Here is a 26,336-nt window from a genome sequence, read left to right on the forward strand (position 1 = left end):
GACCATTCAATCCACCTCATTTGTCGGTCCGAATGGTGTCTACTGCATTATGTATGGTTTTCTATCTAGAATGAGTGACACCGAGTTTTGATATTTCAGTACCGATCATTTATTGATATAAAATCTATACAAAATTATGAAATGATATGGAATGATATACAATGTATGCACAAATTAGCTTTATTGTTACCTAATAACCCGCTTTTTGTCATCTTTTCTATTATATTTACATGGAGGCTTTTATACACTATTTACATATCGGGATGGGTGCAGCCACTGACCCGCTCTCTATTTGTGATAACAACTGTTTAAGGGTCAGGACGAGGTTCACCGAGAAATTCACAGAAAAGTTATTAAGTGAGCTTCCGTCCAAATGCCCTCATCCCAGATGTACTCCTCATATAAAAACATAAAAATGGCCCTTATATACACGAAATTCCAAACCTGTCCGTCAAGGACAGCCACAAGAAAGGTATACAGAAAATCACTAGTAAAGGAGAACCAGTTTCTAAATCTTATATTGTTTCCCGTAAATATACACAGCAAAACCAACCTAGACCACGGCATGAACACTTTTGTGGAAATACACACCACCCCCCCCCCCCCCCCCCATCATCTTCATCATCATCATGGTCATCATTTGTTCAGTTTCTGAGAACAAGCATATGTTAACAGAAACTTGTAAATGCCGAAAAGGAGCAACTTTATTTATTTACAGTCATTCTGAAAAGTTCGTATCGTTTAGAAGCATTTCCTGTGTACAACACCTGGTCCACACTCGTCGTATTCCTGCTTGCTGATCCACATCTGTTGGAAGGTGGAGAGAGAGGCAAGGATTGAGCCACCGATCCATACCGAGTATTTCCTCTCTGGTGCAGCAATGATCTTGATCTTCTTTCCGCCTGGGACCATACTTGTCATCTCTTTCTGCATACGATCAGCGATTCCTGAAAATTGAAATATTCTGGTTAACCAACCTAATCTTCCTTTAAGTTATATGGCTGACTTGATGGCCTTCTGCAGGAGATGTTGCAGCCCTCATTAAATTAACTGCAATTCGCCACATTCACCAGGATGAGCAATGCAGAAACACTCACACACAACCACCAGAGTCACAACTAGAGAGATTGAGACTTCCTAACGTATACGTAAACACAAACGCATCATTTAGAGAGAGGAACGTAAAGGTAGACGATATGCATTCATTACATGGAGTTTACGGTAACGTGTACGCAACCTCTCTATTGTTCCAATGTTTTTAACCCGAAGAAAATCTTCCCTTTTAGAAGAATTCTCTGTCTGCATGCAGAGACGAAAGATACTGCGAAGACAAGCAACACTTACCAGGATACATGGTCGTTCCCCCAGACAGAACGATACTGGTATAGAGCTCCGACCTGATGTCAACGTCGCATTTCATGATGGAATTGTAAATCTTCTCATGCATCCCGCATGACTCTATTCCTGAAAGAAGATATCAAAATTCATGATGGTCGTGTGTTCTTCGCGCATGCCATCGCATCTTACATCTTTTACGCTCGAATGATTGAAGGGAAGAGCACTGCTGATTAGTGATAGTATACCTCCGTTTTCGAGGACCATGGTCAATTTAATTTTTCTCACTGAGACGCGTGAGACGCAATAGAGACAGGTTAGTGGCACTAGATTGTACAACGTGCAATTAGATAACTGTGGCGTGTGAAGGTTGCATCATTTTGTGACGATTCTAAGAGGACACTAACACCGCAGATAGACTGCGGACTTTGAGTCACAACAGCTCCAGAGACACGTCCACTTACCGAGGAAGGATGGTTGGAAGAGACACTCCGGGGCCCTAAACCTCTCGTTTCCAATGGTTATAACCTGTCCGTCCGGTAACTCGTAAGACTTCTCGATGGCGCTGGAGGCTGCGGCGGCGGCCATGTCTTGCTCGAAGTCGAGTGCAACGTAACAAAGCTTCTCTTTGATGTCACGGACAATCTCCATCTCGGCTGAAAGAGGTTAGAGAGGTTTAGCAACGTCGTTAACTACTCGTGAGGTGCGTATCATAGGTTGACTTTTTAAAGTTGTGAGTGATACATTTAGCAAGAGAAAAATAGCCATTTTGTCTTCTAAATCATACACTCCGGACGCAGTGGACCACCCTCGTCCTGTCACATGACAAGAGACGATGACGAAACGGCGGAATGGTAATGAAACATTCTGGATGACGAATCGGACTGGTCCGGGAGTCTTATAACGTAGGTCAATGAAACATTTCAGTGCCGTTTCTCTCCGGGAACTAGATTTCATTGTACTGACCTCCCGTTGTGAAAGAGTATCCCCGTTCGTGAAGGATGCGGCAGAGCTGCTGAGAGATGTCTCGGCCAGCCAGGTCCACCCTCTCAATGGCATGGGGCAGCGCATAACCTGAAAAAACAAATGAGGCGCTATGAAGTGATAGTATTCATAGAAGATGATATGATAAACTATCAAAGCATTCGTTCAATAAAATGAGGTATAAGAAAACATACAGCTTGTCCCAAAACTGTGAGGTCATCGAGCACACTCGGTCTGGAGCGGAGAACTGTCTGAGGCTAAGTTGTGCATGTCGTCTGGTGGAAAATGGGTGATGCGATGATCAAGAACCAACGGAAAGGGAAACATTTTTCACTGACAGATCATCCAGTGTTACCTCCCCTGGCACAGAGGGACAAAAACTGGATGTATTTTCCTGTCACCTCAGTCAGGGACAAAGCTTTTTCGTTCATGAAGCTGATTTTCCATTGGTAATTAGGCTTGAAATACGGTAAAATAAGAAAAAAAAGATCCTACCTTCGTAGATGGGGACTGTGTGTGATACGCCGTCACCAGAATCGAACACAATACCAGTGGTCCTTCCCGAGGCGTACAGGGACATGACCGCCTGAATAGCAACGTACATGGCAGGGCTGTTGAACGTCTCAAACATGATCTGGAACAAGTGACAAAGCACATATAAAGGCTGAAAAACACAAGTTGGCTCTGGGATTTGGTATTGCGGTTTTCTGCCGCAGATTGGTGCTGTTCTCAGTCTTCCCTCTATGCTGTTGGGAGAGACTTCGCAGATGAGTTTGCATTTAATCTTGTTTGCATTCTTGTGTCCCTATCAACTTCGGTCAGATACAATACTGGCTACACCAACACATGGCCAACTAATTTTCGATATTTATCGAGGATCATTCAGGAGTTGTTCCTCAACCTCGCCTGGCGACATGCACATGTTCCGGGCCATGGAGTTGAACATCAAACCGAGTATAGGGGACTCTCTTACCGGGACTAAATCTAATGCTACCCCACGATGACAAAGACTGTTCCTACCTGTGTCATTTTTTCTCGGTTTGCTTTCGGGTTGAGTGGCGCCTCAGTCAGGAGGACTGGATGCTCTTCCGGGGCGACTCTGAGCTCGTTGTAGAAGGTGTGATGCCAGATCTTCTCCATATCGTCCCAGTTGGTGACGATGCCATGTTCGATGGGGTATTTCAGCGCCAGGATGCCTCGTTTGCTCTGAGCTTCGTCCCCGATGTAGGTATCTTTGGCTCCCATTCCTTGCATAATCACCTAGGAAGTTGTAAACGGGAATAATCAATTTCAATTTGCCCAAAATGAGATGGTTTTCCTGACTAGAGAAGTGTTCAGTGTCCATCATTATTTTCAAAGGTTTTTCGTTTTACAATAAAGAAAGTAAGAGCACATTGTGGATTGAATATGTTTCAAATAACTTGTTATTTCCTTCTCTGGATCAACGGTTAAAAAAACGAAAGTCATAAAATCATTTACAAAAAACTCGCTGTGCGCTTCAAATCGCAAGCCGCCTATCGGAATGCGACAGAACTAAACCTGTGCGCAACATTATTTTTGGCGGGAAACTGTTTTCTAAGCCCTTTCAAAGCACACTATCAGCGACATTGCCAAACAGATTTTCACTGGGGTATTTAGATTAGATATCTATATTATTCGACTTTCTCCGATTTGGTGTGTCACTTCTTGGAGTAATTTTGATTGAAATGGATTGCATATTTGGAGGAATGAGAAAATGTCAATGCGTACCTGGTGTTTAGGTCTTCCTACTATAGCTGGGAACACGGCCCGTGGGGCGTCATCCCCCGCGAAGCCAGCCTTGCACATACCAGACCCATTGTCCACCACAAGGGCCGCCATATCGTCAGCATTTGAGTCGTACAACATTTTGGCGCGAAAGGTTAGCAGTCTGATCAAGCTGAAATAAACAATATGAGACAGGTCTTGCTTGTGGTATGCTACAGTTAGAGGTTAATCGCTTTGAGAAAACTAATGAATTACAGATCCTGTTTGTCTCAGTCATGTTGACCAAAATGTCAAACCTGAGTAAACTAACTCTGGTAAACTTGAAGAAAAGCCTAATAATGGCTTTTGCCCCATATATATCATCTAGGTTCTAAATTGCACATTGTTCAGTGTGAGTCCGAGTTATTCCTGACCTTAGAGTCGCATTAAAAAAGGTGACAAATACATTCCATTGCAACCGGTGAAATCCGTGAAAAAAAGAGTTTAGAAATAATGTCACTTACCTTGCGATAGAATATCTCGTTGGCCGTTGTTTCGCTTCTTTCGTCGCTTTCTCCAAGTTTGATCCAAGGAAGCCCACATCATGGCTTTTATAGTACCATCGCAGTGACAGAACTTCCAAAATAGGCCTGGTGATTACCCCCAACCATGAGTAAGAGCTAACTTCCATAAAAGGAATGACTGGACCCTAGCTGAGGTGATTTTATTGCAATATTGCACAGGCGCAACCGCAGGCCGTTACATTGATTGTTCATTTACTATTTTATTCACAATATTGACCATGCGTCGATTCTAAAAATAGCCCTGATCACCGTGACCTATATATGTAAATCCGATCGATAGACGTTCCAATATTGTCCGCCATTACATTCAGCAGAATTGATTTGGCCTGATCCATGGCTGGCTAAAGGCCTATTAGTCACCTAGCTTGACTCGGCGCAATTGAGAGGGTTTGTTCTACAGTTTGATATGACGAAGTGAACATTAGTCATTAGTTGCAAAGCTAATTTGATGTGAATCTTACTGACATACAAAGTTGTACCGCTTACACTATATGTCCCAACTTTTCTCAATAACTTGGCAAGGGAGTATCAAAGCGCTCCTTTATTGATCGTATCTCCTTCGTGATAGAAAATGACTCTCAATCATTGAAAGTCAAAAGTTCATATCCCTTACTATTTATCACTTGCAAAATTATCCGCATACGTAAACGTTCAAGCAAACTAGTGGTTTCTGAACCTCTACTATTTCAGAAGTTTTTATTCAAGCATGCCTTTTGTTTTGAAGTGATAATCAGGGTTGCTAGTAACTTCGATAGCTTGATAGCATTAATTCTTGCCTCCATATTGTCTGTATCCTTCATTGGGTCACATGCTGTCACCAGAAATAACAATGATCACAATCGATACAGACAGATTATCGATTTGACTACTTGATCATGGACTGGAGTGGCAATAAAGAACGTCTCCTTATTTGGGTAACAAAACTACTGGCAGTATATTATGTATGACCTGCCAAATATGGACTGTTTCACTACCGCGGTCCAAGTCGCTGTTATGGACCGATACGCGACATGGCTTCGCCTCAGCTCGCGACCATCTCCATATAAGGACATTTGACATAAACGGTGCCCGGATGTACAGTACATGTATGTGATTGAATTCTTACTTGATGCCAGTAAGGGACTACATTCAGACATAAAGAGGGTACCACGCGACATCCAGTATCGTAGGGGCACCCAATATCGCTTTCACTAGACGGATACAATGGATATGAAGCTGTCATATGGTCACCATGGTAACTCATCATCCTTGTAATCACGTACAGGCCTTACAATGAAACCCGATATTCCTTGAAGGGTATGATGTATAGGCCTTGTACATGTACATGTTAATGTCAGATAATTTCCACATTGTATCCAATGACATACCATGTGAGATGCTCTTTATATTCAGATGAATGTGACACAATTAGGCTTATTTTATATACGATTGTATTTTGTATGGCTCTTACTATTACACGAGCTTATCAGAGAACACTGGGAAATGAGAAACATTGCCACATTGATCCCAAAGTATGCCAGAGGAGGCAAAATGGTAATGTTTAAACAAGAAGTCTCTAACAGCCCCAAAGTATATTGGATCAACATCACACAGGAACTCACAGAGATGCTGTCCATGACTGGATATGACATGGCCGTCTGAAGATTACTTTTCTCCGCCAAACTCGAGACCTGTGTTTATGGGTACGGTCATCTCACATGTTACGATGTGTGCGTACAATAAATAACACGTTTTTTAATCGTTAATTGACATTGATCAATACTATATTTACAGCCAATTCATTCACAACAAACAACAAAGATGACGTCACACACGTCTCTGTACAACTAATGCCCGTCCATCCAATCGGAAATCATGGTTTTCACAATAAATCAACAGAAAACATATAGCAAAGTCGGTGTCGTCAACAATGCACCCATTGTCACAACCTTTAGAAAAAAGGTAAACAGGAACGTGGTCTCATTATTATCCTTCAATAACATGACTAGTCAAGCCCAACCTAATTCCTGTTGTAATGGAATATAATAACAAATCAGCGTCATTCCTCAGATTCAAAATTTCCCCTCATCAAAATCGGTCTTATGAGGACAAAGTCACAATCAGAAGGCCAGAATAAGATTACTTTAAAATCTACTGGAGACACAATGATTGTTTACAACAACGATATGTATGCTTCGTTCAAACTTGACCAGTTGTGCCTTAACAAACGGATTGTCTTGATACAGTGCATGGCAACAATCGATTTACGAGGACCACGTAATTTCAGTCACAACCAAGAACCATAAGACCATTTCAGCATCTACCATTGCCATCACATTATCGCCTCTTTGGACGCAAGACAAGACGTAAACCAGATAAACGCCATTTTCTGTGATTGTAGAAGTTTGTGTAATGTTGGACGTGGTATTTGAGGCGAGACGTTGTAGAAAGATAATGGCACAACCTGACTGCGCATGTCAGCGGACTTGGCAGAAGCCGACATAACACGCATTCAGACGACTGTCTTTTCTCCTGATCTTTGTCGCACCGACTGTCCATTTCCCAACCTTTACATTATATGGTTCATAAACACAGTTTGCATACTCGGCGGATACGACGGACTGCTTGCTGACATATTTGGTGTTTTATCTGGACCACGTCTTCCTAAGCGTTATCACAGATTCGACATCTTGCCAATATGTCAACACAGAGTAGTGAACACAAAACTAACATCTCAGTTCATGATTTCCCGGCAGTCACCAACATCTACTCAATTCTAGAGAAAACAGCTACAACGAACATACTGTCATCAACAACATGTGAAACTGACCAGTAATCACTTTTCTAAATCTCATAACTAATGACAATAAACCATATTTGACGGATACATCCCATAGGAGTGTCATACCGAAGAGAAAAGTCTCAGATCAACAAATTTGACGGGATGGTCAGAGCAGTCGGTTTCCGAAGCTATGTCAGAGGTACTGCCTCCTCCTCCGTGGACTCAGGTAACTCGCTTCTGAGATAAGATTCCTCTTATCATCCCGGACACACAACCCGTCAAGTTATTTCACCTTTACGTTTACATGGTCACAAATTGTTCCCAATCCAGCCAAAACAAGTCATTAAATATATTTATTTACATTTGGATCGAGTTCTCATTAATGAGGACTTCACCAGGAGAGGCATTCCCTGTGTCTGGTCTTCCAAGAGCGCTTCCTGTACCAGGTCTGGATGACGTTCCTGGCCGAGATCCTGGTGTTTCCGCCCTGGCGCCAGTCTTAGGTCTCGGCGGCAGGTCCGGTGGTTGTCCAGTCATTGGCCTCCCCTGGCTAGTCGGCGGCCTCCTGACTCCGGTCATGGGTCTTGCCTGACCCGTAGCTGGCCTGATCTCCTCCGCAGTCTCATCTGGGTCGTCCGGTGTTGTCCTCGCGCTCTCGGACTCGCGCGCGTTCACATCCACAGTTACCTCGCTACTCTCCCCGGATATGCTGTCGTTGTCGATAGTCGGCTGCCTGACGATTGTCTCCTCTTCATTCTCAACAGCCTCTGTCTCCTCTTCCTTCGCAGCGGTGGTCGGCCGACTGGTGATGTCGGCAGAGTTGAAAGCAGTGGTATCGACAGCAGGATTCTCCACATCTGGTAACCCTTGGTTACTCTGGGTATTTCCTCCACCGCCTAAACCCAGTAAACTATTCTTGATATTCGACATGGACGCTTTGATGTAACTGCCAAACTCCTTCAGCGGGTTCTCCACCATGTCCGGATTCCCGCTGATTGTGCTGATCTGCGGGTCATTCGAGTTCTGCAGTTTCCTCCTCGCGAACTTTGATTTATAGCCGCTGTAGCCAATCCTGAGCGGGTTCTGCTCCTTGCAGCAGCAGTCACAGCAGATCTTTAAGCCACATGACCTCAGCGCCACACACAGACAGATGAGTGCTGGGATACCGCCGAGGATGGCTGCACAGATAATGCCAATCTTCTCGATGTCCAGTGAACTTTTGTTTTCAAAAACAGTCGTCGTCTGCTCAGGGGTGGATTCGGTGGTTTTTGCGGCTCTCCGGATACGTTTCCGACGCGACAGCAGCCGTTGCGTCTCGGATGTTTTATGATGTCTGAATCTTCTTCCCGGCGCAACATGGGTGTCGACTGCAACACTTTTGTCACTTCCCTCCAACTCAGCACGGAAGGCCCGAGCTTGGTTCACGAAGTTCTGGCCGTCGTGGGGCCGATTCTCGTTTGAACTTAATTTTGGCCCATTGGATTTTTCTTTTGTGTCTGGAGCTTTCTTGGCGAATTCAGACCCCGTGTGTCGCTTCTCAGGTTTGTGTTCAGGCCCTGTAATGAGACAAGAATGGAAATTTAATCAAGTTGTCTGACCAACAAAGATCACGCTCAGGAGCGAGGATTTCGTCATTTCCATGCCACGCATCCTGAGCTTCAGGGCCTTTTCAATTGGCACTCGGCACGTGTGCGACGGTATCGCTGCCTGTGACTGACCATGGTATTCGAAGGCTAGAAAAACTTCCTTCTGCTTTTTGTCTGCTAGTCACACCTAGGTACAGTGGAACCCCGGTCGGCGACCACTCCGGTAACGCGACCACCCCGCTATGTCGACCAAGAATCGCCGGCACCGAATGGTTTCCTCTCTAATTACCATTACAAGGCCCCCGGTAACACGATATGATGACGATTGGACTGTCTCGGGAGTTTACTTTTTTGATGCTCTGAACTATTTGAGAACATGAAATGTCGTCCTCAATCAGACGACGCAGTTACCAGAACAGACCCTCTGTCTCGACAACTCTCCGCCAGATAATCAGATAGACACAACATAGAACACCAGTGAAATAATAGAGAGACGAACTTACCTGTCTCCGAGTTTATCTCGGAACAATCCAAGACAAACAGCAAGACAACGACGAAAATTTTGAACTTCATGATTGTGTCAAGTTTTGGTCGCCATTACATGTCGGTGATGAAGACCCTAGAATGCTGGAGGCGGAGCGAGCTACGGGAGTGTCATCTGATGTGATACACATTCGGATATGAACAATAAATATCACACTCTATCGGATTTCTCCAACTTGTTATGCTTCTATACAATTGATACGGTTGTCAGGGAGCCCGCTTCTATGGCAACGCAAAGGCCTATGGCATGCCATTGTGATGTAATTAGATACAACACCCCCGCTCATATCTATATGATATAACAGTACTTCAAATACTGGAGTTATTATCTGAATGTAGCCCACTTTTCAATAAAGAGGACAACGTCACAATCTTAGTGGTTGATCAATTCCCTACTGCAAGGATGATTGTCCTTCGGTTTGTCACAACCAAACATTCGGTCGATAGTCTTGACAGGGCTTAACTGATGGCCACATTCAGAGACAGATATAAACCGCACTCTACAAGGACGATATCACAACCCAACCATGAAGAACACTGGGGAAACCAAACTCTCCAACACCAAATATCTCCAAGACATCCTTCAAAGGCAATCCAGTGGAAAACAAACAAAAGACAAACTTAAAAACAAAGATTTATTTGGTAAAAGATAGCTAGCAGTCCTTGGCTGGCAGTACAAATTATAGGTCGACAGATATCACATTTGACATGAATTACAGTCAATGAAAAGGCAGTGAATGTTACTTCACAGAGCAAAGGTAATCATAACTTGAACACCTGAAAAGAGGTATCTCTGGTGTGATCCACATCCATTTCAGTCACACTGTCATATAGTCTCTTATCACAAGCTGCGAGTAGTCTGTCCTTCAACGAAGCTTCCAAATCCATATCTAGCACACTCTGGACAAACTTGGTATCTGGAACGAGAACATGAATGAAATAAGTTTTGGTAAAGTTTTTAAAGTCACTGCTACTTATTCTTTGGTAATTGCCCTTGCCAGCAGGAATCATCCTTCTGGGAGGAGGACATTGTCAGGACAGGCCAAAGTTACATTCACTGGCCAAGTGACTCGGTCTTCAGCAGGGATAGAAGTCCATCCAATGCTGCTTGGATGCATTGGTTTACCCTGGCATAGGCACCAGTACAAGGAACCACAGTTTTTCAAATTCTTTTGAAAGACGAACCAAAAGATGAGTGGTCCAGCTAAGATCACAGAGACAACATAGTGCTGATCGTTCCGTAGTCAAACCCACAACCTCCTGCACTCTTACCACAAAGTCCCTGATCACTTGTGACATCTCCACTCGGATATATCCATGAAATGAAACACTTTGACCAGGCACGTATCTTTTTCCTTACCTTTCCCCAGTAGAAGGGTGGACACTACAGCCTTGTGGACAACAAGATTCACACCTAGTCCATCTTCTGGTCGTACATGGAAGTGGTATGCAGGCCACCAGTCCTTCCTCTCTTTCCAACACTTGTTTAAGGGAAGTAAAGTCTCGTGGTCACTGCTGGAAGAAACAAGTCAAAACAATGGAAACCACGACTTGCAGTACCCGAGCATGAAGCAGACAGGTTGACCTGTTAGCCATACTGGTGACCATCGTTGTTTTGTCTCCAGACTGCCACTTCAGCTCAGAAGCCAGTAAAATGAGAAAATCATGCTGTACTCAGTGTAGGTTGGAATTGCTGTTAGACTGCACACAACCTTTTTAGTACACGCAGCTTGATAGTGAACTCAAAGGTAAGAAATTTGGTCAACAGAAATCCCACTGGTTGGAAAGTAATACACAAGTTTGCGAATGTTGTGTCTTTGATTTACTTTAAAGAGTCTCATTATTTGAAAGTCATCACGGTGAACCCGGTACTTACTCATCTGAGAGTTCCATCAGAACATTGGCCAATAATGCCCAGGGTTTTATCTCATCCTGCCAAGGAACGTGATCTAGCATCTCAAATAAAACTGGGATCGACTTCTCTTTACAACCTATTAATAAAGGAATGGAAACTATACATGTAGCTGTGCCATCATGAGGAATCATAAGAAGAAGTATCCACGCTCAGCAGCTTTCATTGTAACCTTGATCAACTCCTTACCTGCTTTTACATATATTTCACAGAGGTCAAAGGCGATCAGTAACGACGGTGTCTCCTTGACTATCCTCTCCAGAATCTCCAACAAGACATCATCTCCTGCTCTGTGTCGTTTATGGTATTCATACAGGTAGATCCGTGCGTTAGGATTGCCAGGGTTCTTCTCCTGGTAGTGCTCTAATAACTCGAGGGCTTTTCCATCCTGCTCATAGTATTCTAACAGCTGAAATGGAACATAGCACCTGTAGCAAAAAGTGAAAGTTGGAGTTGGTAGTCGGATATCTTGGTTTATCAAAAAATGTACAAGCTGGCCTTACACCATTGTTGGTGTAATCAATGACATGTTTCATCTCTCCACTACCAGCAAGTATCCAACATGTACTGCTTATGGTAATGAAATGGTAGATCCAATTAAATCTGAACTTGAATCGTGTCAATGGAAAACCTACTGTGGCAAATCTTGTGATGAATATATCCCAAGTGCCATGGAGGAACTGTTTGACGGTTGTGAAACACTGGATGGCCTTGGCTGCATGCACTTTCATCGCCTCTTCCAAGGGAGTACTCATACCGGCAAACAACAGTTCATCTGTTGGAGAGAAAATGGCTCTTTACGTGATTGAAATTGAGAAGTTTTTTCATATACAACTTCCAATAAGGATAGATGGTTTCAATTTCAAGATATTATAGAACAACAGTATCATCAATGTCAACCAGTACCTGGAACTGGCAGCCATATTGGTGTTGGCAGCCATTTTGGTTGCCAAGCAGACAAGACACACCTTCTGCTTCTTGGTCATCTCTCTTCTGCTTAGCTGCATGCCATTCAGCGTACCACAGGAGTCCTTCATACAGGGTGAGCTGATGCTTGTAGTATTCTCTCTGTCCAAAGATATTTTTGTACTTGATTTCAGACTGTAAAGTAGAGTAGAATATTGGTCTAAAAACTTTGAATTTGTGTCTTTGGATGAATTGGTATAGATTCATAACAAGGTATATTACACAGTCCTTGGAACTCTGACTTTAAGCATGATTCTCTAAATGCAGTGCCTGTGTAAAGATCACACAAGGAAAGGGGGGAATGAGCTGAAGTTAGGAGCTGGTGTACCTCTATGTATACTGCTGCCACAACACTTTAGCTGATGCAATCAAGGATGTTCAATGACAAGATTACAGATTAGACCATGCATCTCCACACAGGACCCATTTCCTTTTTGCAATTTGCAAATTTAAAAAATGATATTTGACAGAGTTAAAAGTACATAAAGAAGATTTAACTTCAGCCTACCTTTACAATATCTCGTGCAGCCCCTATATTGTCATCATCAAGGTATTTGATCAACTCGTCCAGATTCATCTCAAACTCACTGATGCCACGACCTCCTAACGTTCCCTTAGTCAACCTAAGATTGGGTCAGAGAGAAGAGTTTGCTTTGGTCAACCTAAGATTGGGTCAGAGAGAAGAGTTTGCTTTGGTCAACCTAAGATTGGGTCAGAGAGAAGAGTTTGCTTTGGTCAACCTAAGATTGGGTCAGAGAGAAGAGTTTGCTTTGGTCAACCTGAGATTAGTTCAGAGAGAAGAGTTGACTTTGATCAGATTTTCAATGCAGAAAATATTTTTCAAGTTGCAAAGAAAGGCATTTGCTAATAGTTTTTCACCAACCAAGAGTACAAATGGGCACTGGTCAGATCCGAGTAGGATATAGGCATTACCGGTATATCACATCAAGAGCAAGTGGTGCTCCCAGTCACTTTCTGCTATGAACAAGTATTTTTATCAAGAAGTGCAGGTTTCCCTGTAACCCTGCAAGAGCAGAGTAGGCAATGTTGTACATACCCACCTTATAAAGTCATGATATGCTTCCCCTTTTTCATCACCAGTATGCAAGACAGCCTCTGGCATGGTCTGAAATCAACAATATCGATATTACAAGTATAAGAACAGTTATCAGCTCAGAAAGGTCCAGGGTATCTGCGAGGATTAACATCAAGGGTGGACAACAACAACATTCATTCCTTAAAGGGGAGATATACAGCAAAATAGTGAAATTATTATTTGCTACTTAGCTAATTTTGCTAGTTCATGGTACTGCGAGAGCCTTTCATTTCGGATGGCCTCGGAGCGTCACACAGGCATTTGATAAACGGAAGCCTCATCATATATTTAGTTCTGTTGGAACTTAGCCAATGTCAAATGTTGCGATGTGATTTATCACTTACCCGTCTAAGAGCTTTAACATTCTGTGCACTAAGATAACTTTTCCGGTCCAAGATAGTAGTTCCTATTTTAAGTGCCTCATTCCACCTGTGGTTTAGGATACACTCTCTCAATAAGATAAATAGCTTTTTCTGGTCTCCACAGAACATTGAGTGTTTACTTAAATTGGAAAGACAATCGACTGAAAAAAAACCAAAATAGATAGGACCTGGATTGAACAAAGGAAGCAGCCAGCTAGACAAGGTCAACACTCCTTGATCCATTCAAAAGTTCATTCCAACCACAACCACTCCAGAAAATGATGATTTTGTGCGGTATATGAGCCCTCAATGCTTAATGCATGTGTCTAACACGGCGGGTCATGATAACACTACTTGCAACAGAGCATCTGGAGCTTGTCCAACGTCATGAACTTTTGAATGAATTAAAACGTAGGAACATGCTGTAATGATCAATTTGAGGTAGGTTTGGTGAAAATCCGAGAGCAAATAAGAAAATGAGAGCATCTTGAACCAAATTATAGTTGGATTTCTTTATCTGTGACTCTGAAGTTATACTTACGTGGTTTTGATGCTCGACTGACCTCTTTGTCAGCTTCTTGCATCCATTCTTTAGCACGAATGCCAGCATTCTTCAAAATCTGATGTTGGCCAGTTATCCAAGCAAGGGCAGCCAACTTAAAGGAATACAAGATACTATTGTAATCAGAATGAGATGCCGACGGTACAGCCACTCTCATGCCACTGGCACTGATGTCATAAGAGTGACTCAACCAGTTGAACCACTCCCCTGATTACATTTACACTCTAGACTACAGAGTCAGAGAGAGAGAGTTGCCCAAAAGTGGCCAATCAAAGTGGTTACACTGGCCACCTGGCAGGAGGTTATAGTCGTACGGACAATGTATAACAGAAGTTGGTCGTCGATTTTCAAACATGGAATGTTTTATTGAATTAAATCTGCTTGACCATACTCACTATCAAATTAGGCTAGTATTAAGATGGAAACTGTACACAACACAATAGCTGAAAATACTCCATCATAATCATCAATGATATCCATGTAGATGATGATAGATGGCACTGACGACCGACACTGACGTTTGAAGTGACAACTTCAAACCATTTTTCTCCAAGAAAGACAAAACTTTTTGTATCTTTTATCAGTTAAGGTGATAACTGAACGATTATTTTACCTCGTGTGATATGTCTGATGCCTCATCCATTCTAAATTAATTGCATATTCATCATTTTTCGTCAATTTCTCACAAGAATGCCACGCGCTTATTGGCTGATCATACTTGGTCCCCCAATTCTGTGGTGAGATTTTGGTACTATTCGTAAATACGTCACTGGAATGTCTATTAATAGATCTATGGGGATGACCATGGTGTACATTAGCTGCACATTGTGTACATAGTGCATGGGTGGTGTAAAGTGAAAGATAATCCCTCAAATCATAGAGTCCTCCGCTAACGTCTTTGATTGTTTATTGCTTCTCAGGGCCTGTAGCATCTTGACCACCAAGGTTTTTGCATCTTATATCAATATTTAAACCCCGGGTTGGGTTTAAAGGGAGTATAAGGCCATTAGGTTCAGGATGGCTGCAAATACTGTGTTAACCAGTAAGGCCATGGGAATGATTAATCCGGTTTACCGTCCACCTCTCGCATGGGTTCAGAGCGTACGTCGCTTTTTCGGCATCAATGTGATTATGTATGTTTTTTGTCTGTTTCAGTATACTTAGGCAGTTGTAGAAATTTAGGTAAAATAAGGTGTAGGCTAGATTTTTCAGTGTTTCCCCGAGTTTAACCTTCAACAAGTCCATGTAGTTTTTAATTGGTGAATGATGTATAAAAATCCTCATTATATCATATAGGGCCTACTGTATAACATTGTAGGCCTAATAATATTTTGTGTTTATTGCTAGTAAATAAACGTTTCATTTACAGGATTGGACCCAAAGGTAGTCCAAGCCCGAGAGAGGATGAAAAGGGTAAAGTGAAAGTGGTACCATCGAGTAGACCACGACAATGTGGTATCATCACATAGACATGACTATGTGAGCTCACTTTGTCAATCACGGCGAACTGGGGGGATTTACAGGGCCGGATCGGTAGTCTGGTTACTCTAAGGTAATAGAAGACTTGGGAGACTCCCGAGTTCCAACGCGTTTTAATAGGGTTTGAAACAACTGAAACTCTGGGTTTTCCCCAGTTTGCTGGCAACTGAAATCTTGCGCACTATCCCACATTGGACAAACGCCAGTGCAGTGTACGCTGTACATGAGTTTTGCTTTCTCTCATGCTCTTATCTCCTTTGATTGCGTGAGAATGACGTAGCTTGCATGAGAAGGTAGGCGATTATTTCCTCCTTTCATATTCGATTTAATCCGATCTTATTGACATTCATTTCATCTGACAATTAGATTAACAGGTAAATCCTGCTCTCGACTATCGGTTTGGCCAGAAATATTTTTAGTCAGATGCATGCTCTGTATTTTGTGACTGAACTTTCACATTCCCTTCTAGTTCCAGTTCTAGATCAATGATCGTATCCACTCCTGGTATCACTTCCTCATCATAGCAGAGCATGCGTAATAGTGTAATACATTCATTTGCATTATGATAGTAAAATGATGATAATAATGTCTGTTATTTGTATAGCGCTCATCAGCAAGAATTGCTGTTTCATCTGATTTATCACTGGCAATGCTCTTGAACAGCCAACATCACTGCAAAAATGTCTGGATCCTCGATGGCCATTATCTGTCCTTGGTAATTTATTCCGTCGTGCAGAGGACACTGAAAACTGCGATCACTAACGATTGTTCACAGGGAGGGATTTAAGGCAAATACTGAAATAGTGCTATCATTAATTAGGGTTCAAAACTTTTGATTACTTGCCCTAGTTAGCCCTATTTGCCTCAAAACTCTGTGGTACTTTCCACTCCATGGTGCGTAGCCAGATTAACGTGTGTAATGACCACATTGTCAATGGCCACGCCCTTTCAAATTTAAGAGTTGTATTCCTTTGGCAGTTGAATTTTAAAATCTTTCAATCGAGAGGAGGGGGTCTAATATTGGTTTGCATATGTTAGTGGGCCTGAATAATGACAGGTTTATGGTATAATTAACAGATTTGGGAGCTTTCTCCTGCTTTTAGTCTCCCATGAAGACCACTTCCCCCACCCAAATCTTCATGCAGCGCAGGTACTCTTTTAAATGTAAATCTGCAGACAGCTGTGATTGTACCAAGTAGATAGGTCTATATCATGTAGCCTATAGGGCTTGTTTAATTTCAAAGATATAGGTTCAGCTTGCGTATCACGATTGTATATGTCTGTATATTGTTCATGAATATAAGAATCATGCTCAGACATGACTGATAACTAAATAGGTCAAGAGCCGTATTCCTCGCAATTAATCTAAATCTAAAATGCTTTGTATCTGGGTTATCAAAAATGACGTTTGAAAGATAATAAATCTTCACAGAATGATTGTGAAATTTACCATTGAAATTTGTCATACTAGTTTCTCTTTTGTGTAATATTGGCTTCTTTGCTTTGACCACTTGACAACCTAGATGTTCCTGGTTGTTATTTGGTTGACTACAGGCTTTCTGCAGCCTCATTCCAGTAATGATGTGACACCTTACAGTGCATCGCATCATGACATCAGACCGTAATGTTGGTCTACCAGAGCCTGCGCCATTTCGCTTCAAACCAAAATATCGGTCTGTGGTAGTAAAATGGTTAAAAGCACAAATTTCTCCTCCAATTACAGTTGTCAACTTTACTGCAATGGCGCTGTGACTTCTTTTGAAAGAGATTACCACTTACCACACATTGGGTATTCTACCGATATTTTTCATAGTCACCAGGTCAGTACACATCGCCCTCCAATTGGCAGCAGGATACTGTAAACCAGGAAAAACTTACAATCCTTATACAGTGAAACCCCAGTAACACGACCACTCATGGGACCCAAATACGAAATTGTTTCATCCTTCAGAAATTTTTTCATCCTTTAAAGTTCAAAATTCGAGCCAAACATTGTTTGGTGACAGCTTCTTGCCAAATGTTCTTTTTGTATTCGTCCTGTTCCTGATATGTCTGCTTTCCTTCTTTAGCTGGCACAGTAGGCAAGAGGAATCAAGATGTCGACTAAGGTAAGTAACTAACTTTGACATTCCTGTCCCGGGATGTGATATACTACTTCAGCCAAGGGACTGTGTGTTCAGTTTTACCATTGTGTGGATGTAGTTGTCGGAATAATTAGCAGTCCCCCTTTAATGTTAGAACATCATATTACTGTGGGTGATGATGAAAGCTCCTTCACTTGACAGACTGGCAACAAAGTGATTGCACCTCTATCACTTGCTCTGTTGGCACTTTATTTTGACTATTAATGAGGTGTTCATCTTTCCAGAAACCTGCCATAGTAATCAACTGTTACACTAACAGTGAAAGTGAAGGAGGAGAGGAACCTAAGCACTACACAGAGTTAAAAGGCTTTCTCGAGGAGACTGGATATGAAATTGATCAATACACTGTGGATATTGACAAAACCCAATTAGAAAACCTAGTTAGTGAAATAGAAAAGGCCAAACACACCATCAGTGTGGTCACAGAAAACTCGATCCAGGGTTTCTTTGGAGATGAGGTAAAAGGGATCTTTCCCATTGTTTTGTAATCATTATTTATCATACTCCCTGCAGGTGTGTCATCTGTCGTCACACTGTCCTATTTATAAAAACGGTAGCACATTTCTTTTTTTGTAATATATATTTTTATGGACAAAAAACAAGATGGACAGAATACATGGGACAGATGATACAATACATGTATATGCAGAGAGTTTTCAAAATACGCTGAACAATTCAACTAATTTTTTAAAATTCCTAATTTTTCACTAGCTCTTCCCCATTTTGTTTTTAGCTTTTCAGGTCAAAGTATATTGTCCATTTTGCATTTGTAAGTGATGATTGATAAAAGACCCTTGATGTTTGGAATCCCCTCTTTTAATTTTGTATATTTATATATTTTTGCAGAACCATTACCAGAAATGGCTGCGTTCACTACATAAGTGTCTTGACTCGGATAATGTGTTGACACATATCATTTTTTGCATCAACGTTGATGTGAAAAATGTGCCCTGGTACCTCCGCCAGTTTAACCCGTGCATCAGCTATAGTCATAAAAACCATGACTGGAAAGTTGAGTTACGGAATGTACTGAAACGTGAGTCTGATTTTCAATCAAAAGATTGATTTGGTAGTTATGACCTCTGTAGCTAGTTAATTAAAATTCTAAAGTATTGTCAATGGCTGATATGAATAAAGTCTAGCAAATGCTTTTACTTCAATTTTGTACAGAAAGGTGTAGTGTAAATGTACATGGAGTTTTAGTTAAAAGCATTTGCTAGTCTTTATTCATATCACCCATTGTGTATCTGTCAGTGTTGAATCCATGCAGGGCCGTAGCAAACAGGGAGATGAGGGCATAACTGGAGAAAAACCTAAGGATTCAAACTTTAAAATAGGTGGCGGACTTGATAAGAATGTCACAATCATCGATTCCTGCTCTGTCCCTTATCCTGACATATTACAACATTAACATGCATCTGAAAATCGATTCTGATTTAATTGTGAATGTCATGTGGTTTACATTTTCTGATGAAGTCCTCTTGATGCTTTTCAGTTGAGAAGAAATCTGTGAAGACCCTTAAACATGTGAATGCTGGGGAGGCCCTTGCCTGGTCACATTACACTGGTTTCGTTCGTTTTCTGCCAATGGTTGGGTCTGGTGGTGATCCAAAAGGTATTATTTTGATGACAGTTTGATATGGAGGTAACCTGATCACTGAGGTTATGTTGAATGGAAATGACCAATTCGGGGTCAGAAGCAGTGTCCTTGGTATAGTAGTGATTAGTGAAGGTGTCCGTCTCGGAGGTTCGACTAAGTTTTGGCGCCAAGATGTTTGCCCCTGGAATGGCTTATCAGGAATTTGGTCAATGTGATTGGTGTTGCTGGTGATTCTGTATTTCTGTATTTTGAACAAATGCGATCTACTGACTTTATAATCATGTTTGCAGATGAGTGTGTGTGGCAAGCGCAGGATGGGAAGCCTGTCATCAATAACCTAGTGATATTGATACCAAGCGACTGCCACTGTCCAGCTACGATAGAGCATCCATCAATTCAAGGCCGACAAAAATCAAAGTATTATACATTTCACCGAGCAGGAAAAGAGAGGAAGCTGAATGTTGATTTGTATACACTGGAGGGTGAAGATAAGGTAGGGATTATGCAATTTGATACAAGTCGCCGTTGAAATTGTAGCACGTGTGTGCACTGGTAATCCTGATTTAAGTTTTCTCCATGAACACCTTGTTTTCTAGTTGGTGCCCATTTCGTCCACCCCCTCAATAGAGACGCTCCGTTTGATGAAGGAGGATAAAGGACTGGATGAGATGTGGTTGCAAGAGCAGAAGGATAGATTCACTGATGTGTTGAAAGACAGAATTGAGAGCGATGGTTACCTGAGGCGAAAGGTGATTCTAATCACCGACTGTAAGTAAACTGTCAATCTTCTTTCCCACTGTCTTTCTAGGTAATTATGAGAATATTGCATGTCATTGAATAGTGAAAATTGGTTGAGTGATAGGTCACTGGACAGGTACTATTCCAGTTTACAACAATGCAGTTAACACAACAATTTCATGATTTGGGTCTATTATTGAATACCGGTAGATTTGTTAGGTAATTCTTTTTTGCCTCTTGTTGCAGACAATAAAGACAATGAAGATTTTGTCAAGAATATTCTGCGGGAAACTAAACAAGCCCATCAAGACCAGCAGAGCACAACTTCTTATCCTGGAAAGGAAGTGAGTTTTCTCCCAGTAGTTGAATTGCACTAGTTGGTACTAGGCCATTTTGCCCTCTTTAAATTTGCTCATCATAGGTGAGTCTATATAATACTGCAGTGTCCAGTGTCTGTCGTCATCATCGCCTAACGCCTGTATCCTGTTTAAAAAAACAGTGGTACGTTTCTTGATCGCTAAGGCTATGAGCTTGAAACATTCAACACAGAACCTCCTAGGTTCACACTGCCTTAGGGCTGCCAATGTCACACATTCAACACAGAACCTCCTAGGTTCACACTGCCTTAGGGCTGTCAATGTCATACATTCAACACAGAACCTCCTAGGTTCACACTGCCTTAGGGCTGCCAATGTCATACATTCAACACAGAACCTCCTAGGTTCACACTGCCTTAGGGCTGCCAATGTCATACAATCAACACAGAACCTCCTAGGTTCACACTGCCTTAGGGCTGCCAATGTCATACATTCAACACAGAACCTCCTAGGTTCACACTGCCTTAGGGCTGCCAATGTCATACATTCAACACAGAACCTCCTAGGTTCACACTGCCTTAGGGCTGCCAATGTCATACATTCAACACAGAACCTCCTAGGTTCACACTGCCTTAGGGCTGCCAGTGTCATACATTCAACACAGAACCTCCTAGATTCACACTGCCTTAGGGCTGCCAGTGTCATACATTCAACACAGAACCTCCTAGGTTCCACTGCCTTAGGGCTGCCAATGTCATACATTCAACACAGAACCTCCTAGGTTCACACTGCCTTAGGGCTGCCAGTGTCATACATTCAACACAGAACCTCCTAGGTTCACACTGCCTTAGGGCTGCCAATGTCATACAATCAACTGCTAGATGGTATTTTAGTTACAGTCGAACCACTTCTTTCTTCCAGGGCCGGTGGTCGGTCTATTTACGTTCCGAGGAAGATGATGCTGATCTAGCTAAAAAAATTGAGGGCATAATCAAAGAAGAAATACCTGACCTTATCATTGAGAACAGAGAAACCAGAAAGTGTGGAGAGCGTGAGCATAATGAAAGCCTTGTGAAAATAAGGGATGTCGATCAGTGTATATTTCTGCTGACAGAACACAAGGGGAAGATATCCGCGGACTATGAAGTATCCGAATGCGTGGACAAAGTCATGCAATGTAGCAACAAGAGGGCTACCATCCTGCTGTACACTGAAGAGGCAGAAAAGAAACATAAAGACTACTTTAAACAGCTTGCCGAACATGTTGTGACTAGGGTTCAGTATGGTAAAGACGGATGGGTGAATGAGTTGAAGGAGGCAATCACAGGTATGTTGAAAGATATGCTGTGGAGCTAGATCAAGAGAGTTTCTACTTGGTCATGAAGTTCTGTGACAACGGCACAGTATACTGATGTTATGGAATTGTCAACTTACAATCTTTTTTTATGCGACATTCGTGGCAAAAATCTACAAATTGTTAATAACTGCATGAAATGCATGAGAAAAAAATCTGAATTCAGGACGATAACAACCTTTAGACTGCCAAGTGGAACCTCTGAGATATTGCATCATTGTTGTTATTGTTATCATTGTTATCATTGTTATACTCAGCTGTTTCCGTTCAACTTTCAGATATACAAGCACGACCCCTGAAGTCAGCGGTGAACTTCCATAACTTATCTGAAGGCTTGGCCTTTGGTTACCTCTATGGGTATATGAGGCCTTTCTTGCCAGGTAGGCTTTGAAGTTTATAGGTGTATACTAGTTTGAGCATCTTTACTCCAAACCAGTTGGTCTGGTCATTTTGTTTTTTGTTTTCTCAAGCTGCATCACTAGTGACACACCAGCTAGGTAGCTTTCTTGGTACCCTTGACAGAGTGCACCTATGTAGAGACTTATAGGTCTAAATGTGCATGAATCTTCTCATTTCACACCAGTCCTAATCCATGGGTGCACAACCCCCTACTCACTTATGTACTTCTAAAATTTTTAGAATTTTCAAAGAAGTTGGAGGAGTTGAAAATTTCCGATGTGATGCCCAAGAAACTCATCATTTTGATGCCGAAGTCAGGATACTCGCCAAAAACACTGCAAGCAACAGTTAATGATGACAAGCATTTGAAGGAGTTGGAAGGGCCTGAGAGGAAAACAAAAAAAATTAGCTATCGCTATGGATTGCAAGACAGAGACTACACTGTAACAGAATACCGTCTGACAGATGATGATCAAAAGGTAAATTAACCAGATCGATAGGTCAATAATCACAGTCACTAATAAGTCAGTCTCTAATAAGTGGTACAGTGTGCATGTCACAACCTAATAGGTGTGAAAGGGCCAGTAGGGTTAAGTCATCTTTTGCTGTAACTGTGTTGTGAGGATTCATGTAAAAAACTTTGGCCTGTCACTTAGCTTTGAGCCTTCAAAGGTTAAATACAAAGAACAACAATATACAGTTGAGTATCCACTCGAGTCAGTTATCATTGATTTCATTTGCAGGAATATTTTGTTGCGGCCGAATTCCTGACCCCTCTGCAGGCATTGACTGATATGCAGAAGGACGTATTTGCTGACATGAGCATCGAGCAGAAATGTGATCTGCAGAGGAATCTTCGGAAAGTAATGCTTGAAATTGTGAAGAGCAAATTGATTCCCGAGGATATCGTGGACAAGTTCCTACTTCTAGAAATAGAAGGTAAAGCCGTTAAAACCTGAATATATACCTAAATGGTGCCTTCTTTTCCTTTTACTGCAGATGTACCTACATTGTGTGAAAAAACAAAAATAGATGACGTCACAATGTCAACCCCCGGTCACAATGTCCAATCCCTAGAATGTTGCTACATTACGTCACATCATGATGATGCCACCGTTATACCTAAGAATTTGAGTTGATGAAGGTTACATAAGAAAAAAATATAGATTACATTTCTGCGTTATGCTGAGTATGTACCAGTGTTCGAGGTCAGTCTGATTCCAGAGGTCGATGATATTTTCGCGCCACTTTTGTTGTTCTTTGCCTAGTGTCTTCATTCGGGAAGGATGAAGACACCATTACTCGTGTTACTCACAGCGATGGGATCTTCTTCCTGAGTAAAAGGAAGCTTGGTTTGACATCTCATTCAGATAACATGGCAATATTTGCCGGCCTTTGGATTGTGAGTACGACATACCTGGATGCTGTCCCTGCCGCTGCTGATTACATGTACTATTGAAAGTGATGAATGTTTGCTCTCACATGGTGTTGTCAATTTCCTGAAAATCTGTCTGATGCTTTTTCAGATGAAGGCTTGGATGGAAAACCAACGACGGATGCTGAAAAACTGCATATATGTTATCGCGAACTTTTGAAGACAGTCAAAGAGGAGCTGAGACGAGAACAGGAAAAGCCGGAAGAGCAAGCCGCTCAACAAATTGAAACAATGGAAATTAAGTAAATACCTTTCAGTGTGCGGGTTGTACTCAGCTTTACTTATAACTGAAAGTTAGCAAGATTTTTTGCATTACAGGATATCATTTTTAGTTTCATCAACATTATATTGTTGTAAAAGATCGAGAAAAGGTGAAAAATGAACCTTTTGCGGCTATATAATCCCTTTCGGATGTTGTTCGACTAGACTGGGGTATGCATTGTGTATGATACTGATCAGACCAAAAATGAGAGTCCAGATAAATATGACACCGCTATATGCTTCCATATTTGTATGTTATATATATATTGAATCTACATGTATTTCATGCTTGCTCCTAATTCATTTTAAAACTGCCAAAACCTTCATTTTAAGTTTTGATTATCATGATAATGGTTTTGATGTAAAAAGGCAAGGCCAATCTCGCCAACCTGCTCCTGCCTCCTATCTCCTGAAGCCAAATTGGTGGAAGGTTGGTGTAGCTAGGTGCCGCTGTGGTGTAGTCGCTCATGGGACTCTCAACTAGCGGTCAAGAGGTCCCTGGTTCAAATCCCACTGTCAGCGTGAGACTGTAGGCAGGTCTCTTTGTCTTACTTGCCTCTCTGCACCCAGGTGTATTAGTGGGGACTGGTCAGAAATGCACAGATTGTAGCGCTGGTTGAGCATCTCATCTGAGGTCTACTGAAAGGTTTCAGGACAAGTCAGGGTTAAAGTGTAAAGTCGGATGATAACCTTTTATTGTATAGTTGACATCAGACTATAAACCCATAAACCCATAACTTTAGGATTAGGATTAGGTGTTTCTCTCCTAATGCTATTAGCAAGTGTCTTGGACAAAGCTACACCCCTGCCCTGTTCAAGTGTAATCGAGCACACAAATCGTTGCACTATAAACATAGTTCAGTTTGTTGTACCGTAAATGGTTTTGTTGTTTTCTTACTGATTTGAAAGTTGCAATGTTGATGCCAGCCATGCTTGGCTTAAATGTGTGATATTACTCAATGGAATAAATATGCTGTGATGACGCTATCTAGCCAGTTTTGGCACGTCTGTATCACATAGGCCTAGCTATTGCTCGTAACTTTGGCCTTTGTACAGGCACCCTTCTACTGACTAAAGAGCGTCTACACAGCATTTTTCATTATAAAAATTATCTGCATTTGTACTGTGCCAACTAGTTTGTCCCCAGCTGTAAGCTTGCTGTCTACTTTATGTTATTTGTTACTCCTGAGGGATTTTTTTTGCTGTAATTGTTCACTGATTCAATTAACTATGAGTTAATCATGTACTTGTGATATTGTACATATCATTGCCGGCTTAGTATTACATGTAACCCTATTGGGTTTTTGCCTGATAGCCCAACAGTCATGTAGCAGCTATAATATTGGGACGCTGTTGGCAGGGTTGTTGGGTTTTCACTTTCCTCTATCTACGTAGATGTGCATGCCAACCTCTGCCCTGGTGGCAGCTGTCAATTATACCTACATCAGACCACTGTAGACTGAGTTATGTTTGTGACCATTTTATTTTTGCATTCGGTGGCCAACTCGAATATCAACAGGCTGGTAATAATGATAATAATGGTGAATGATTCAACTTGTGAAGCAATTATGGAAACAGGGAACATGGAATTTATCCTCCTCCAAATGAAAATGAGCACATTTTTTCAAACTTTAGTTACTATGTCTCCGTTTATTGTATATATATTTGTGTATTTATGTATATATATTTCAGATAGCCAAGAGCTGGTTGTTTGGTGGTCATGAATTACTGAGACATGCACACATGCAGTCTGGCCTACCCGATTGTAAATGTACTGGTCTACGTACTGCTGCTTTGAAATGAAAATTTGTATCATTTTCATTGAATAAATGTCTATATAACCAACTAATCTTGCATTAGTGATTTTCTGGCTCACGCACACCATCCCCCATTCCATTTAATTGTTGTAGGACAGACTGACAGTGACTTTTTGAGTGTACATTTGAGGAGAAGACCTGTGGAGTACTGTCCAACCTAGTGCATTAACCCTCGATGGAAAAGTGTAAATCAGCAGCAGTTAGTCCAACACCAACTGGAAAGATCCAACCGTCACCATGAAAGAGTACGAATAACAATGACGACAGCATGAACGGAGACAAAGGGGCATTCGATATACATGACGCCTCAAAACAGGTCCCAGACAAGGAATCATTGGCAAGGCCTTATAGCAAACTTAAATGAACTGCCATTTTC

At 41.8% G+C, this 26,336-nt stretch overlaps 4 protein-coding genes across 9 annotated transcripts; 1 reads left to right on the forward strand and 3 right to left on the reverse strand.

The window, feature by feature from the left end:
- Nucleotides 1-661: 661 nt before the first annotated feature.
- LOC135485182 (actin-57B-like) lies at nt 662-4,742 on the reverse strand. Its single transcript, XM_064766982.1, has 8 exons — nt 4,569-4,742; nt 4,069-4,237; nt 3,340-3,579; nt 2,815-2,953; nt 2,302-2,409; nt 1,800-1,991; nt 1,345-1,464; nt 662-947 (listed from the first exon to the last, which is right to left on the reverse strand). The coding sequence occupies exons 1-8, from the start codon at nt 4,733-4,735 to the stop codon at nt 742-744; spliced, it is 1,341 nt and encodes a 446-aa protein (XP_064623052.1). The 5' UTR covers nt 4,736-4,742; the 3' UTR covers nt 662-741.
- Nucleotides 4,743-6,373: 1,631 nt separating this feature from the next.
- Nucleotides 6,374-9,637, reverse strand: LOC135484947 (uncharacterized). The gene is made up of 2 exons (XM_064766657.1): nt 9,479-9,637; nt 6,374-8,945 (listed from the first exon to the last, which is right to left on the reverse strand). Exons 1-2 carry the CDS (start codon nt 9,546-9,548, stop codon nt 7,747-7,749), a joined length of 1,269 nt encoding a protein of 422 aa, XP_064622727.1. The 5' UTR covers nt 9,549-9,637; the 3' UTR covers nt 6,374-7,746.
- Nucleotides 9,638-10,139: 502 nt separating this feature from the next.
- LOC135484912 (TATA box-binding protein-associated factor RNA polymerase I subunit A-like) lies at nt 10,140-15,138 on the reverse strand. 3 transcript variants are annotated; one of them, XM_064766612.1, is made up of 11 exons: nt 15,030-15,138; nt 14,396-14,510; nt 13,837-14,015; nt 13,458-13,522; nt 12,905-13,019; nt 12,399-12,531; nt 12,066-12,205; nt 11,620-11,839; nt 11,395-11,509; nt 10,879-11,030; nt 10,140-10,435 (listed from the first exon to the last, which is right to left on the reverse strand). In XM_064766612.1, the coding sequence occupies exons 1-11, from the start codon at nt 15,057-15,059 to the stop codon at nt 10,281-10,283; spliced, it is 1,419 nt and encodes a 472-aa protein (XP_064622682.1). In that variant the 5' UTR covers nt 15,060-15,138; the 3' UTR covers nt 10,140-10,280. The 3 variants fall into 3 exon arrangements, with proteins under 3 accessions (XP_064622682.1, XP_064622681.1, XP_064622683.1); XM_064766611.1 differs by having other exon boundaries at nt 10,879-11,033; XM_064766613.1 differs by lacking the exon at nt 15,030-15,138 and adding an exon at nt 14,812-14,945 and having other exon boundaries at nt 10,879-11,033.
- Nucleotides 15,139-15,946: 808 nt separating this feature from the next.
- LOC135485188 (uncharacterized) lies at nt 15,947-25,982 on the forward strand. 4 transcript variants are annotated; one of them, XM_064766991.1, is made up of 14 exons: nt 15,947-15,968; nt 17,619-17,715; nt 17,965-18,003; nt 18,264-18,497; nt 18,886-19,075; nt 19,535-19,654; nt 19,930-20,132; nt 20,236-20,407; nt 20,624-20,721; nt 21,616-22,021; nt 22,327-22,428; nt 22,688-22,926; nt 23,191-23,386; nt 23,974-25,982. In XM_064766991.1, exons 3-14 carry the CDS (start codon nt 17,992-17,994, stop codon nt 24,126-24,128), a joined length of 2,127 nt encoding a protein of 708 aa, XP_064623061.1. In that variant the 5' UTR covers nt 15,947-15,968; nt 17,619-17,715; nt 17,965-17,991; the 3' UTR covers nt 24,129-25,982. The 4 variants fall into 4 exon arrangements, with proteins under 4 accessions (XP_064623061.1, XP_064623059.1, XP_064623062.1 ...); XM_064766989.1 differs by lacking the exon at nt 15,947-15,968 and adding an exon at nt 16,102-16,188; XM_064766990.1 differs by lacking the exon at nt 15,947-15,968 and adding an exon at nt 16,450-16,610.
- The last annotated feature ends 354 nt before the right edge of the window (nt 25,983-26,336 follow it).

This window comes from Lineus longissimus, chromosome 3 (genome assembly GCF_910592395.1).
Source record: "Lineus longissimus chromosome 3, tnLinLong1.2, whole genome shotgun sequence".
Lineage (NCBI taxonomy): Eukaryota > Metazoa > Nemertea > Pilidiophora > Heteronemertea > Lineidae > Lineus > Lineus longissimus.